The 13,185-nt window shown below is 37.1% G+C and overlaps 1 protein-coding gene across 1 annotated transcript in view; it reads right to left on the bottom strand.

The window, feature by feature from the left end:
- Positions 1-13,185, bottom strand: part of LOC149782144 (uncharacterized) — a 40,758-nt gene that overhangs the window by 12,325 nt on the left and 15,248 nt on the right. The window contains exon 3 of the mRNA XM_089934828.1: positions 7,539-7,622. Coding sequence (XP_089790954.1) covers positions 7,539-7,622 — 84 coding nt within the window. The remainder of the gene's footprint in view (positions 1-7,538; positions 7,623-13,185) is intronic.

The following is a 13,185-nucleotide window of genomic DNA, read 5'->3' as shown; positions in this document are numbered from 1 at the left end:
AGTAAACATCAAGGAACCAGTCTTGTAGCAGCAGTTGCATCCATACATAGGTAAGCAAAATTATAGAAGACATTCTTTCAGTTGTCGTAGCAAATGAATACTTCACTTTACATAAAAACATGAACTCCAATTAAAACTCGATCATATAACAAATTGCCAGAGCGAATCCAAAACAAAAAACTTGGATTAGGTTAGAGAGCACGCAAGGCAGATGTTTTTTATATATGAAACACTCCAACAATAGAACCTATTCGAAATTGTTTCACAATTTCTCAATACAAATGAAATAGATTGTATAACTTCAAAATTAATTTAATCTGTCAATAACTCTGCAAACCCGCAATTATACTGAATAAACCTTTTATGCCTATTTGAATGAGAAGGTCACGTTCACATGCTGGTGTGGTAATCGATATGCGTTAGGCTGCTGTTGATATCCTATCAGCTTGCATAAATGCACACATCTACAGTAATCCTTCATTGTCTAACGTTTGATAATTTTATATAGTTTTGTTCCTGCATTGTGTTTTTTTAGATAATCTTGTATCAGTAGCATGCATAGGTAAACATCATAATCAATTATGAATTGTAGAATAAACATTTTTTGTAGAAGATTATGTGCTTGAATATTATTTAAACTTAATTGATCGTAACGGGGATCGTCGTTCCTTCCTTACCCATCCCGTGACTTTGACAAAGGGGTTTTGAGTAAAATACTCATACATTTGTTATACGTCTGCCTGCTACGACCATAATTATAAATTATAATTCAAAAGATTACAGTATATTTACTTTTAAAGGAATAATTAAAATACTGAAATAGGTGTTTAGGTATTTAGACTCTTCCATCTCATTCTATATTCTGACGTTAATGTATATATAGCTCTTTCAGAACTGCGAACCTTCGGTATTAGTAAAAAAATGGAGAAATAAGAAGTGATAGAATTAAGATGCCTGTAAATATTTAAGAAAATAAAATTATTACAAGGAAAATCTGCTGGGGGAAATATAATTTAATTTTTTGGATATACGTTCGAATGTTCAAAGTCGAGAAAATGAAATATTCCATTAGGCATAATTGATTGAATGAATATATATATATATATATATATATATATATATATATATATATATATATATATATATATATATATATATATATATATATATATATATATATATAAAGACTACACTGGCTGTCATCAGCGCTCAAAAGAAAAACTTTGTCAAATTCAATACTCGGTCAAAGCCCTACGCTGGCTACATTACTTGTGCGGCAAGGAAGAAAATTTGATCCAACATGCTAACAACGGAGGAGGCAAAAAAACCATCGGAAGGTATTCGGTGGATGGTTGGTGGACCCTCTGAAGCCGTGGAACAGGACGGACGTGTGCCAAGTGTATCCGAAACTACGCCGACGAGGAGAAAGAAGAAGAAATCAAATACTTGGACGTGTGTTTGCTGTATCCATACGTATGCAAATAGTGTCGCTTTACCGCAGGGCACCCGCAATAGCTGACGGAATGCTTCGACCTGGACAGCATTCAACAATACAAAGGACTGATTAAATATAAAGTATCATCACGTTTGACCTCACCATTGCCTCGGAAGACTGATGGTGTTTCCCTTGTGCTGTACTTGTGCCGAAACGTGCAGCCAAGACCGACCTGGTCAGCACACCCAGGATGAACGCGCATTGACGAGAACATCTGTCAGTGTGGAATTTTTCAAAGCTCTGGAAATGGGATACCAGCTGTTAGAAGGGTATGGAATTTACCCCTTTCCCAAGACAGAACTGTACCACATGGGCGCCGAGACACAGAGAGGCATTTTCGCAGTCTACGTGTATGCATTTTTAAAAATGAAACAAGAATCCAGCGGCTATCCTTCCTGGTGCCACACCCACAAAGACCATAATAAATTCAAAGCGAAATACTGGGAACAGATAGGCAACGCTTTCGACCAAGTGGAGAAATACGAAGGAAGGCGATCCTTTGCCAAACTGATGTTAAATGGTGTAAAATGGCACAACGACCGTATTTACCAAAGACGGAGTATTTGTCCGAAGCTTCCCATTACTTCCAGATGATTCACGACAAAATCAAACACATGAAACACTTGGATGTTCTTCGTGAGGACTTGAACTTACGAGGAAGAACTGGAATTTGAACAAGCTAACAAATTTGGAAATGTCTTCATTGCGGCTAACGTGACAGCCCATGCTCGCTTTAAATTGTATAAAGCATTGCACCAATTAGGACATCGTGTGCTGTATTTTGACACGGGCAGTTGTATCTACATATATCGTCTGGGTCACGGGCACGCTGACATCGAACGAGACATTCTATGAGTCTGGATGGTCAAGCACCCGGACGACAATATTTGAAGTTTTTCTAGTGGCGGTCCTAAAAATTACGGCTACGAATACCGGGACCCACAAAAAGAATCGTACACTGAGTGTCAAGTGAAAGGATTGACTCTCAGTCATAGCATCTTTCGAGTGGTGAAATTTTGTATGCTGAAAGAAGGGTACGAATCTGGAGACAATCGAGATTTTAAAGTGACCTCCTGCGAATCGCTCAAGATTGTACATTGACTCACACTAAATGGTCAGTCGGCCCTTGGAAAAACTGTATAAAATCGTGTATCAGAAGCGAGTACGGCTTCCCAACCACTTTACTTTACCGTACGGACATGCCTATACTGACCAGCATATAAAAGGAAAATCTTCCAAGACTGATACTCCTTTGAAACTACCTATACCAAGCGAGAAAGACGAATTCTTTCACACAGTAAGTATCAAGCGACAGAAAACCCGAGTGCGATGCTGTGCCTCACGATCATATTACCAATGCATTACTAACTCTTGGTGGTTTATTTACTAACGTCATGGAAAACTATGTGCAACCCGTGGGACTTCCAGACTACAAGACTTTACCTTATGGAAACGCTAATATCACCTAGTATAAATAGGGACGACTAACAAGAACGACACTTCATTGCAAAGACAAACGTCGAGAAAGATGAACAACTCTACGAAGATGAAAAAAGGAAGGAGCAAATATAATTAACCTCATTCACCACCATCCCATCACAGCAAAGTGTGTCCAAGAACGAAAATATTTAGTAGACCTAAAATGAGTATTTTAGCATCCAAACGACTCAGATAGTGCCTTCGAGAAAATTTAGACGAAAACGTGCATCTACCCTGTGAAATTTAAAGACTTTGCTTCAGACGTTCCGGCCGAGGAAGCAGCATGTTTTATCGCGGGCTGATTTGATTGATTGTTACAGAAACTCAGACGTCAGTGTCAAGTCAAAGATTGATGTCTTTTGAGCCTATCTATGTATCACGACAGTTTAAACTCTTCTTTATGTCTCGGGTTTAGTACACATGCATAATTACCTTCTTGCAAGCTATTGAGGGCTATTGAAGACTTGCAGATGATGAGAGAAAACTTTGACACCTCCGATGGAAAAGTGACCATTCATATATCATACGTTGTACCTCCATGAGGAAAAGACAAAAACCGACATTAATCTGCTTATGGATAAATGCACCTAGCATGATGGATATGCCAACATATCTACAGATGAAAGGGAGTACGTGATGGGAAATATCTAGCTGGGACACAAAAGGTAGCTGACCAGATTTAAACAACGTGTGTTACTGAAAAAAAGAAAAGCACGGAGTTTGTCGTATTTGATCGTTTGTTTCTTGTCTTTTTTTAAATGCATATACATTGTATACGGGTTTTTTGAAGGCATGAACTTTAACTTTTTAAAAGTAGTTTTTAAGAACCAAAAAATAGATAACTTGTGAATAGGTTTGTTCCATGTTCGAACTTTTATGTATTGAATGGATAGTGCTTAGACCAAATTACAGGCCATAGAACCCATGTATATATTTGAATACATGTTTTGTACCCATTGAATAGACTTTTAATTTTGGATTCTCTACTCTGCCTGTGAGTCTTTCTTTGGGCGGAGCGGGACATATAACTTTATATAACGCCTGGCGGTCATTGTTGCCAAAGTCCAGTACTGTGACGTCATCATTCATATTGTCCCTATCCAAAGCCAGTATTTTTTTCTCTATACAGGCCCAATATTCCCATGTTAAAGTCCCATTGTCCCCAAAGTGCCGGTCCTGTATTCCCCATGTTAAATTCCTATTGTCGCTAGACAGTCCCAATCCATAGTTACTTTACATCCCAATGTTCAATTTCTTTTGAGGCCAAAGTAGCAAATTCAATTTCCCCATGTTCAGTTCCCCTTGATGCTATAGTGGCTTACGCCCTTTAAATAACCCTTGACGCTGTAGTGGCCCACTACCTTTTTGTCTGGGTTTTCCATTGACGTTTTGTTTGTTTCTGTATGCCTAAGTTTGCCCCTATCAACCCTTTGTCCCTTCAGATACATTTCACGCTATAAAAAGTTTTGACCCTATAAACCCCATGACGCCACCAAATGTTAAATTCCCGTTCTCACTATACATCCCTGTATTCAATTCCTATTGTCCCTATACGAACTCAATCCATTCCCTTGTCTGTAAACAGCCCAATATTCTCCATGTTAAATTCCCATTGACGTCAGAGTTGCCCACGACCTTTGAAAAACCCTTGACGTTAGAGTTGCCCACGACCTTTCTGACTGGGATTTCCATTGAGGTAAAGGTGCCGCCATATGCTACTAGCGACATTCTCCTTACAAAATGCGTACAAGATGTATACATTCAATAAGCATGTTTTCCTTCCCACATATATTAACTATTTACCATATCAGTGCAACTATGAATTAACTTATTAATTTTGAAACTATTGTATAAGGGTATAATTAAGTTGCATTGATATTTAAACATGTGCTATTGACTGCAAAATAATTTAAATTTTTGTACGGAGCTAGACTGTGAACAAACAGTAAATCAATTTATATTCAACTATTTACAATATATTTGATAAAATACCTATGTGGATCTCTCATAGTTCGATTTGAGAATTATTTGACAAATTAGGCAACTTTAACGTCTGCAAACGACTGAATTAAATATTTCTAGCTTGGTTATTTACAGTCAGCGTGTGACAGTAACAATGAAGTAGATCTTTCTGAAAATATAATACATAAATTCAGTTTGTAAACCTCGGGCCTTGTTGAATACATCTGAGAAATTAGATTAACAAATTTAGTTTTACTGTGATATTGTTTTGTAGTTTTGACATTAAAGTATAGAATGATGTTAACAAAGTTCCCTACAGCGACGCATAGGATTCCAATTACACGTGAAGGTGAAAGAATGTCTATATATCTTAAGGAAATACTAATTATGTTCCTAACAAGACGCAGGTGATGACTTTTGCAATCTTTTTCAATATAAATATTTTTCTGTAAGAATGAATTACTTAACACATGTATAAGTAATAAAGAGAGAAATTCTAATCCAGTGGACTTGTGTGCTCATTCGTCTGAATGTATTTTGACCAAATGTATTTGCTTATCGGTATTGTATTGTGATATCATGTTTAATTGGACTGAATATTTTAATGATCAGGCGTATTATGAGAAAATATTAGTCTGCAAGTTGGAAAAAGCTACGTCTATACTGCAAAAAAATAGGCCAGTATAAACGTGAAGCGTATTTGATTCCTTTACAACTGTTGGACATAAATGTCCCTTTATCAATCACTTTCATAATATACCCATCTGCCTTTAATAATCATTTATAGCCTTAAATGCACATTAATCAAATTCAGTCATCATTTTTCCATTCTTTCCCATATTTAGTTTATTTTCCATCTTTGGTTACTGCTAGATTATTTTGATGTCTAGTTCATTTATACCACGTTCTGTTTTATTCAATACTTGTTTTGCTTTTTTTTCTGACCAGAAAGACAGTTTTTATATTTCTGCCACGACATTCTTAAAACATATACCAGCTGCAAGCGTAGTTGAAATTCTAACCAAAACTACACTATTTTTCGAAATCAGAAATAGGACCCCATGAAAGATAACAATTAAGAAACTCCAATATAAAAAAATGAGTTTAGTATGCCGGACCCATACGGATATCTAGTGAAATCAATATTTTTGGCCACTGTGAGGATGTATGGGTAATTCATAGTATTTACCGCTATAGAGCAATAAAGAAATTCAAAATTTTGGGCGAACTACGGTGATGTGTGGAAATTTAGGATGAATGTGTTGTACATGTATGAGGTCCTCCGAGAAAGTCTCCTGTGCTGATATGAAATCATGCGGAATTTAAATTCAAATTGTTGTTTGGTACAGTCTGAGATTAAACTTTATTACATTGCTGGGCCAATATGAGGCTCAACAGAAATTTAATAACATCAGTTTAGAACCCGTCAAGAAACAAACATACTAGGCTGTTATGGGGAATTTAACATTGATGGTTTATGGTGTTTGAACACAAAATGAATTGGGTGTGTTATTTAGCATTATAAATGTCGCAATGGACCACCTATGGGAGTTTAACGTTATCTGTGACATTATGGGGCTGATGGAAATTTAAGATAAGGAGCAGCTTAAGGTTTATATGAAAAATGAACGGTGTGGTTGGACACATCTTGTTATATGCAAGGACACAACATAATTGACTAATATCTATCCTGACCTGTAAGGACCTGTTATGACTTGTCAACAACGAGTTTGCCTGAACAACGCCTATTTCGATTGAGCAACCCCTATTCTGACATATCAAATATTACGACTAAAATAACCCAAATCAATCTGAATAAATCTCTCTTGACTAACATCTATTTTGAACTGAACAAAATATGGATAGTGTGAATATTGTGCATGTCTAAAACGTGTTCATTCTGACCAACACGCTGGAGCCTAGTATAGCCTTCTATAGAACTTTAAAATTGGTGAAAGGAATAGTCTTTATTTAACTTAAACCTTAGTGCTTTGCATTGACATTGATGGAAATTTCAATAGGGGTGGATAAATAAGACAGAAAACAGATGAAGGTAAATAGGGGCTAATTAAGTGCTAATAACCCAAGGTTTAAAGACAAACATGCATGCAAACAAATGGGCAGTTTAAAGATATGCACCTATACAAACAAACGGATGATGTAAGATAGGAAATATGTGGCGTTACTAGCACACGGTCTTACTGACCAAGGCAGAATTTTACTGCCCGTGAATTATCCATAGTGGTCAATACTCACCTTATTGACCAACACTCAAACTCATGTGCAAAAGGAATGTAAAGCATGGGGTAGAGTTAGGATAACTATCACATATTCTAACAGACCCATACATGTTTTCTTTTAAAATAAATAAACCCCGAACCAGTATGAGATTAAAATTTCATGATGTGTGGTCATTAGGTGATTACATAAAGACTATTTGTAGTATTCACGCGTTTAAGAACCCTTCAATTGTCTTGAGGTCCTTGGAAGTAATGAAAATTTGGACTTCAAGCCAGGCTTATGCAGTTGTTTTATTCTCTCGGTAGTGAGAATTATTATACCTGTTTGTATACATGTAAGCAAAGCTACTAAAGATACTAGCCTCTCCGTGATGAATCGCATTGTCCACTGGAAGTGCTGCTGAATTTAAAGTCATCTCTTCTCCATCAAGATCAAGATTTCTTACCTGAAACAGTGTCAAAATAAAACAGTTTCTTGTACACACGCTTTAGTCCCGACTGAAACAGATGGATGTTTTCGTTCATTAGATATTACTTTCTAGTTAACAAATACATTGAGTAGCAGAATATAAAAGTAATATTATGTTGTTCTTGCAAATTACCCAACAAATTTAAAAACAACATTTTGTGAATCAGCAATTTTTAATTGCAAAGACATTTGTAAAGTCTACATGATCCATTGATGATCCACAAGCCATTTAACTCATGATGGGAGCAGTTGTTTTCACTGCACATTTCCAATTTAATCATAACGGAATTGATTGGCGTGTGCAATGCAGGTGTTTGGATTTTTTTAAATTGTAATATGTCTTAATAAAATGAAGATTGAACTCAAATAAGATACAGAAGAACAGAATTGGTTCAACCACATTGTAAATTTTTCTGTTTGTATATATCGTTATGGCAAATATCTATGCTTTAATTGCATAATACCCGTTTTGATTTTGACGTTTAGGGTTGTAAATTTTAAAAAAAAAGAAAACTCTTACATTTTGTCATCAGAGTACCTGGCACAAAAGCAAATATCAATTTGGTCGCAATATATTTAACATGCCAATTCACATTTTATACAGTTTATATTTGATCACATTACCGGAAACCAATAGGAAATATATAGGATTATATCCGTCTTGAAATTGATAGTAGTCGTAGGAGGGTCGTTTGTTCGAATCTCAGTGCAGTTATGGTGTCAACTACAATGTATTTCTCAAGTGCATATTCGTTAAAAGGGGATATTAAAACCTCGAAATTTCTCTTTTGATTGATGTTCTCAAAAGTGTATATTTTTAGATGATGTATTAAAATCGACGAATGCATGGTGTTTTGTGCTTATGTTGACACAGCCAAAAATAATGCTTCTGGTATAAATCAACTTCAATTAAGATACTGTCAACGATGTCAGAGGATATGAGGTGATTCAGATATGGAAAGAGAGGGAAAAAGCAATTATTGGATGAAGCAAGTGTGTACATTAGGCCATACAATTGAACGGAATATTAAATGTTTTGATTATCACGTGTTCATAAAAACCCGTGACCAGAATAAGCTGGACGAGAACGTATTGATAATATCGAACAATAACGAACATAATTTTGTTGTCGATATATATGAAAAGGGTTGAAAAGTTATGTCTTCAGTAGGTTTGAAGGTGAAGATAACTAACATCTGTAATATTTAGCCGCAAACCGATGATGGTTAAAATAGGGTTTTTCTTGCGCTGAATACAATTGTCAGACACAAATCAGCAAGTGATTTTAAATAAGTCGTTCTTAAACTGACGAGTATTTCTGCATTCGCGAAACAATATTTATAATTTTGAAAACGAATCCAGCTCAAAATAGACTTGATCGATACCATATTCATCACATTACGTACGTATATTTCGGTCTCTATTATAACGATTTTGTATTAGCATTGGTACTAGGCACCATAAAAAAAACAAAGATTCAACTTATTAAACCGATGTATGGCTGTTGCAATGTGTTCGGGATGAGTTATCTACAAACTGCTACTGTACTAATTCTATTTTCAGGAACTGAAATCCGTATTCGTGATTTACGAAAGCTGTTGGTAACATATACACATTGATTCGTCGTCATCTTTTAGACTTTATACGATTACATAAAGCACGCAATACTGTACGATGACACTAATGACTATCCAGTCTATACTGGCTATGATATGACATGCCACTAGCAATAAGTATCATAATATCCCTGTGAGACCAAACTTATCTATCCAGAGCACATCCGAATTCCCAATACCACCTCCCTATTTGTAATTTGTTCACACACGCATCCAAGTGGAAGCTTAGTCTTATCTTAGATGGCAACCGAGTCCAACTTGGCAGCTGTGATGAGACTCCTTCGGTCGTCAGCGAGAATTTATGAATAGGCACGTTTTCGCCCATGTATATGTAATAAATTAACTTTTTCCAGTGCAGCCAGTCAAACCGGGTTATATTTATATAGTTCAGATCACAATTCAAAATGGTGTGCGGTTGATAATTGCTGTAGTCGCAGATCTCGCAGTGACGGAATTGCATAAATCCTTTTATTTATTAAATTAATGTACTTGTGTTCCGTTTTTTGTGTACAACGATACCCGAGGGTTATTTATGAATATTGTACAATATTTAGAAATAATGAGTTCGGTTCATCCTATGCCGCACGTGCGAAGTGCTTTAAATGGGAAAAACCAAATGCTTCCAGAGCACAGACAATGTATGACGACTTCGTCTGTGTATAAATGCCTCACCGAAAGATTAAATCTTCGCATTTCTGAACGTCTTGTCAGTGAGTGGTCTACATTAAGGACTTGCACATCTTCATCTGTAGAGCTGACGAGTGATCGGAGTGGTCGGAGACTCGGACTGGCCCGGGTGATGACAGAATGACCAAAGTGATCGGAGTGGTTGGAGTGGTCGGACTGACCCGAGTGACCGGAGTGACCCGAGTGACCCGAGCAATCCGAGTTATCGGAGTGATCGAAGTCGACGTGGATCCAGCTGCATAGCTAACCACAGAAGTCGACCATAGTCGCAGTGAAACTGAACCATAGCAGCCGTAGAGCTAAATAAATAGTGTTGCTGGTCGAGTAGCAGGTGTCGGGCGTTGACTGGTTGTTTGACCAACCTGGAATACAAACGACTTGATTGGCCAGTGTGACTGGTAGCAGAGTGTGCTGGTGGCGGAGTGTGTAACTCCATACATATAATCTTTTATCCGTGGGCTAATTTTTGATGTTTGTAAATCCCAGTGTGATTTTTTGACTGTAAAAATAATTTGTATATCTGTCCCATTTGTTTACATAATTGCACTATTTGAGTGAATACATTTTACTAGTGAGTAAAATACGACATTTGTTTAACTACTTGAGTAAAACACATCAATAGTTTCCTTGTGAAATCGCTGTCAATCAGTCATCCTTGTCCTTGTACTGTGTAAGGTCATTTATTTGTATTTTTCTTTCACGGTCATGCGTTTTATGTTTATTATTACAATATTTTGATGATATACATGGATATATTAATCATAATTAATTGCTCATTCAAGTCGTTCGTTATTAAACATTGTATTTGCATCACCATCAAAAGTGTTCGTTTGTAAATCCGAAATCCCACCCGTTATGATGTTACACTCACTACACCAAGGTCTACATCTCACAAGAAGCATTCTAGTCAAAACGCACAGGGTTGTACTTTGTGAGCAAATTTTGTATATGTGTTGTATTGCATGACATGGGGTGCTTAGGCTTTGAAATGCTTATTCATGACTCATCCAAAGATAAAACAAGACAAACCACGCAGTTTGAAATCAGAGTTTCGTGATGTGTTTTTCCACTCGATTATTTTTTTCTCGTCCATCATAGCTTTTCTATTCATAATGTTTAATAATTATAATTGCTTTACAGACAGGCATTGTTCGGGTGCACACAAGCGATCCCCTAACCAATTACCTTATTCACTATTACGGCTGTGATTAAATCGTACAATTGTCATCCTTTACAAAGCCACGTTCAATTGAACTACATTGAATACGCTCAAGATTGGAGGTTTTAACGATCATTCTTTATTTTGTCAAAGAACTGGTACGCGTTCAAGTCCGTATCTTTCTCTTCTTAGTTAACGCATTGTTTTTTGTTAACATAATCGACAGAGAATTTAATCCCGTGGTGTTCTGCGACCCTGTGTTTTGCATGCAAATGCTAGGATTCCAAGCTGGCATCGGTTTAGTATGGTACACCAGAACTGTCTCAACTGTACAGTTCTATCTGGCATTTTGAGGGATTATATTTCGATGTCTATAAGGCTTGTTTAACACCACACTCTCGCATTTATTCACCAGCAAGTGGAACAAAATCAACATGGATATTAGTATCCTCTCTCAGCTTATCCAACACCCCATCGGAAAATTCTATAACACCGTGATCGTTTGGCTGTTTAGAATCAGTCACGTATACACAATGATAGATCGTAAACACAGACGCCAAAGATCGCTAATTACCTGTCCGGATAGTGAGTCCTTTGAACTGAAATGTCATCTCTGGCGAAGCAATATATCTATGATGCCTGTGTGTAAATCTCTCGAACTCAGGCGTCTCTGATGATGGCAGGAATTTATATTGTAATAATACGCCGGCGATCATTTGCCAACATTGTCAATGTATCCCACTCACCTCTAAATCCGAATAAAATGAATAAATTCAATCCAGACTCGCGCATCCTTAAAAAAGTTTCAAATCAATTAAATACTTACATACCAGAAGATGGAGCCAGCCGGCCTTTTTTTATGCCAACCTTTCATTCATCGGCTATTCTGATTAATATACTGGTAATGACGAAGGTAGGGCCGATAATACATTTGCGGATTTTGTTGCATCCACTTATCCACCAAGTATGTATGCCCGAGAAAAAACGATAAATTTGGTGCAAATTAATAATGTCTTTTGGGGAATCAGCAACGTTTTCATCTCGCGAAAGTATTGTTTTGAATATCGGTTGAAATATCTTGGGTAGTGTCTGGTAGTATAGACTTGAAAGTAGATTAAAATATCTTGCGTGGGTTCTGATGACAGTTCATTAATTGCGACTGATGATTGTAAGATTCAAAGGTGCCGTCTGAGACGTTGAGAGCAGATCGCCTAGAGGTATATTCAGGGAGGCTCCGAACAAGACGTAACCCTGAGAAGATACGAATGGCGCAGATTTACTGTAACTGTCACTGATAGTATCATAGGTTAAATGAACATGATTCGTCGACGTGATCCTGAAAATATATGGCGCGATATTGTAAACAGTAATAACGGGTCCTGCACGCAAAAATATCACTAATATGTTCAGGTCATTGAAGACTTGGAATAGCGTATTATGGGACCTCGGTCGAAACAGCAGAGCTGAATGTGGGCTTGTGCACGTATATATTGAGGTGAGGGTCTTTACAGATCACTAATGTGATCTACGGTCAAATATCATCATTGATCGATTCGATTTCGCAAGAGAATGTGGGAAGTCCAACAACGTTCCAAGTGGCGCCACCCTTCTCCACGAGCGCAAGCTAGTTATTCGTATCACCACCCCGGAACAGTGCCGATCGAAAAACGCTAGTGAGCGGTATTCCGCAGTGATCATCGTCGATATAAACATTAGAAATTCCGGTTTTGTGGACGATATCGCGATCGCCGAGGTGGTTATCGGGCTTGTATTTGCAACGATAAGCAAAGGATCGCCCCAGAAGTCATCATCGTTGTTATATACATCAACGCTATCTTTAAATATATCATACATTAACACTCGAAACGTATCTGCGTCCATCATATTGCCGGAAAGCATCCTCTGACAAATGGACGTTGACTCATTAATGACTTCCAGTTAGAGCTAACTGACCCTACTAATGAAACTGTTGATGGGCGAACGTTGCGCTTTGTTGATACCTTCGACAGCAACTTCTTCTAGATGCAATCTCTCAATGACGTTTTGCAATAACTGTGTTAACGCCATTTCTAATTCAT

The sequence above is a fragment of the Sinohyriopsis cumingii genome, chromosome 15, assembly GCF_028554795.1.
Source record: "Sinohyriopsis cumingii isolate HCF-2022 chromosome 15, ASM2855479v2, whole genome shotgun sequence".
NCBI classification, from domain to species: Eukaryota; Metazoa; Mollusca; class Bivalvia; order Unionida; family Unionidae; genus Sinohyriopsis; species Sinohyriopsis cumingii.
Note: the sequence above shows the minus strand (reverse complement) of the source record. Positions and strands in the feature narration are given on the sequence as shown.